General features: G+C 37.9%; 1 protein-coding gene across 1 annotated transcript; it reads right to left on the minus strand.

The window, feature by feature from the left end:
- Positions 1 to 412: 412 nt before the first annotated feature.
- On the minus strand, positions 413 to 2376 carry LOC120145899 (cytochrome P450 714C2-like). Its single transcript, XM_039159613.1, has 5 exons — positions 2097 to 2376; positions 1511 to 1985; positions 1058 to 1412; positions 513 to 980; positions 413 to 475 (listed from the first exon to the last, which is right to left on the minus strand). The coding sequence occupies exons 1-4, from the start codon at positions 2359 to 2361 to the stop codon at positions 555 to 557; spliced, it is 1521 nt and encodes a 506-aa protein (XP_039015544.1). The 5' UTR covers positions 2362 to 2376; the 3' UTR covers positions 413 to 475; positions 513 to 554.
- Between the last annotated feature and the right edge of the window lie 868 nt (positions 2377 to 3244).

Consider the following 3244-nt stretch of genomic DNA (forward strand, 5'->3'; position numbering starts at 1 on the left):
AAAAAATCACCATTACCTACTCTTAGGTCAACCTCGTCTTTTTCTGTCTATTCCTTTTGAACCTTTGCATATTTGTATAAATGTGGGATCCATATCAAATATCTAAAACCTAAGAATTTGTGGGAGAAAAAAATTAACATGTATAACCAATCCTCTTCTTTTTCTTTAGATCTTCCAAGTATAACTTGCAATTTCTTTTCCAATGAGGTAGGCAAAACGATTACAATTACCATAATTATTCTGTACACGGTGTTTGGAAAAAAAAATCACCTCTTACCCTCTCCACATCCACTTTTAAGAAACACATTCTATTTGAAATGTATGAATTCTAAATATATCTAGCAAGTATTTCATCTTCGGGTATAGAATTTGTAAGATTGGATTTTCGAAGAGCAATAGCTAATGGATGATTGATCTGATTCGAACAGCAATAGCATATATATGCAAAACTAAATAACATCAATTCAATCTTATCCATATAACTCTATAATTTATCTCTTTATCCAAATGCATACAGACCAAATTAATGGATAGTTTACATAGGCATACTCGAATCACAGCTTCTTTACCAAGAGATGGACTCCATTTTCTGGCTCTGTCACCAACCTTAGAACAGGAGAATGGGTGTAGTTGGGAGAAAGGGAGAAGGAGAAGTTGGACAAAAGGAGAGCTATTACTAGTTTCAGTTCAACCAGTGCCAAGTTCTGTCCCAGGCACATTCGTGGCCCGACCCCAAACGGCATGTACACTTGTGGCAGCTTACAAGCACCTGCTATCCCTTTTGCAAATCTATTCGGGTCGAATGTGTAGGCCTCTTTACCCCAGATTTCAGGGTCAGTGTGCAATGCCAACACCAGAAGCCAGATATTTACACCCTTGGGTACCAAAATCTCCCCGAACTTCATATCCTCCAACGCTTCCCTCGACACCACGGCTACCGGCGGATAAAGTCGTAACGATTCCTGAATCACCATTGTAAGCTGCATTACACAGAACAAGGATTCCGAGATTAGTTCCATAATCTAGTTAGTATCATTCTGTCATGTGTATAATGTACCTGTTTCATCTTGCGAAGCATGTCGGCATCCAGAGTACGACCCCTGCTGATTTCAAGAACCTCCTCTCGTACTATATGCTGCCATTCTTGATTGGCAGCCAAATGCATGAGGCACCAGGTGGCGGAAACAGCGGTAGTCTCGTATCCGGCCAAGTATATGTTCTTGCAGTTATCGACTATGAACCGCTCGGTGGCTTCTTGACTTAGATAGCTGTTTTTAGCGCCCTCGACCAGCATTTGCAGTAAGTCCTCCTCGTATGCTGCCATCTTTCTCTCTTTTACCACTTGCAGGATCAGATCACGTATATCCTTTTCTAGTGCCCAAGCTTCTCTGTTGCTTTTTGTGGGAAGATATCTGTAATAATCACTCAAAATTTTCAATAAAAATTAATTGTACAAGAAACAAAAATTGTACAAAATCGATAGGACTTGCAATTGCAAAAGAATTCCCACCTCATTCCGGGCACACCAGTGGATAAACTTTTCTTAGACATGGTCTCCTGTAAAGCTCTTAGCTTCAAGAAGATTTCTTCTCCCTTACAATAACTGCTTCCGAAACATGCTCTAGAGATGACATCTCCGGAGAAGCTCCGCATATACTCGTCGATTTTGATGTTGGCAAGTCCTCCCTCAGCCTCGATTTGGATCTTACAAGACTCGAGTACAGTAAATGTAGACTCGAAAATATGGTCCATCATTCCCTTAACCTTGTCCATGTATAATTCAGGAGCAAGAATTTTTCTCTGATGAGCCCATAGTGCCCCATTAGAAGTTAGAATTCCCTGACCGAGCAAAGTACCAAACTCTTTTTGCTGATAGGAAGGCTTCCCCAAGGCTAAGGACGTGCATGTTGTAATCTCTTTCACAACATCACGTTGATTCACAAACAATATTTGAGTGTTACCAAGAGAAAACATAAATACTTCACCTGAAATTTACTCCACCAATATCAGTGATTACATTTTTCTAATTTATATATGCATGTATGTAGTTACGTACAGGATTCAATATACAATTAAGAGGCATGCAAAATACGTACTGTACTGTTTCCTCCATTTCTCGAGGAAAGGAAAGAGAAGCGCAGCGCAGTTGTGTGTGGACGACGGGCTAGGATCCCTAACAACGGCGGATTGTGCCTTCTTAATCTCTCTTATGTTTCCGAAAAGCAGAGTCGGAGGCGGTCCTTTGATTCCTTGTTCACTTAATCTTGATCGAAGTTTCATCGGCTTCACCACCAACTCATGAAACAAACATAGGATCGATCCCAAGAAAGCAAGAGAAAGAAAAATGATGAGGAATTCCATATCTTAAAGTAGGGTTGGCTATGGCCTATGGGATTTGCAAAGGGAATTATATAGGGAAATTTAGGAAAGTGGTAGGAAGGTTTGGTCGTAAACTATAAAGCAAGACTTTTGAAGCATGGTGTTTCTGGTCCTTATGGTCAATGTAGAGGGACGTTATGCTGTAAGACGGTTAAAAAGGGCTAAAAATGGCATGATAAGTTAAACAAGTGATAGGTTAAAATCGATACCGGAAAATTTATATTATTTAACCGGAAATATCATTTGAGTTGGTAACAAAATCGGTAATAACCGGTTATGTTATCGTCCAATGTAAAATGCGCCAAAAAAATATACACGATAAAATAATCGGTTAATTACTTGAAACATTATCAAGCACAATAACATATTAGGTAGTGCTTATATAACGTAATAGGTAGCGCCTTTATAAAGTTGATGAGGCTTTAAAAATTCGACGATAACATAATCAGTTAATTACTGAAAACATTATCAAGCATAATAACATATTAGGTAGTGCTTATATAATGTAATAGGTAGCGTCTTTTTAAGCTGATGGGCCTTTGGAAATCCGATGATAACATAATCGGATAATTACTTATATTGTTATTAATATTATCAACATATTAGGTAACGCCTAAAATGTTATCAAAGTTTAAGTTGATAGAGCCTTAAAAATCCGACGATAACATAACCGGTTAATTACTGGAAACATTATCAAGCATAATAACATATTAGGTAGCGCTTATGTAACGTAATATGTAGCACATTTTTAAAGCGTTTGGGGCTTTAGAAATCCGATGATAACAAAATAGGTTAATTACTTAATTTGTTATTTTTATTATCAACATATTAGGTAACGCCTAAAATGTTACCACAATTTAAGTTG

The sequence above is a fragment of the Hibiscus syriacus genome, unplaced genomic scaffold, assembly GCF_006381635.1.
Source record: "Hibiscus syriacus cultivar Baekdansim isolate YM2019G1 unplaced genomic scaffold, ASM638163v2 tig00110895_pilon, whole genome shotgun sequence".
NCBI classification, from domain to species: domain Eukaryota; kingdom Viridiplantae; phylum Streptophyta; class Magnoliopsida; order Malvales; family Malvaceae; genus Hibiscus; species Hibiscus syriacus.

Coding starts and splice junctions, on each gene's coding strand:
- LOC120145899 (XM_039159613.1), bottom strand. CDS start 2,361: ATGGAATTCCTCATCATTTTTCTTTCTCTTGCTTTCTTGGGATCGATC. Junction 1,986..2,096: donor GAAATGGAGGAAACAGTACA/GTACGTATTTTG, acceptor AGTAAATTTCAG/GTGAAGTATTTATGTTTTCT. Junction 1,413..1,510: donor ACTGGTGTGCCCGGAATGAG/GTGGGAATTCTT, acceptor TGATTATTACAG/ATATCTTCCCACAAAAAGCA.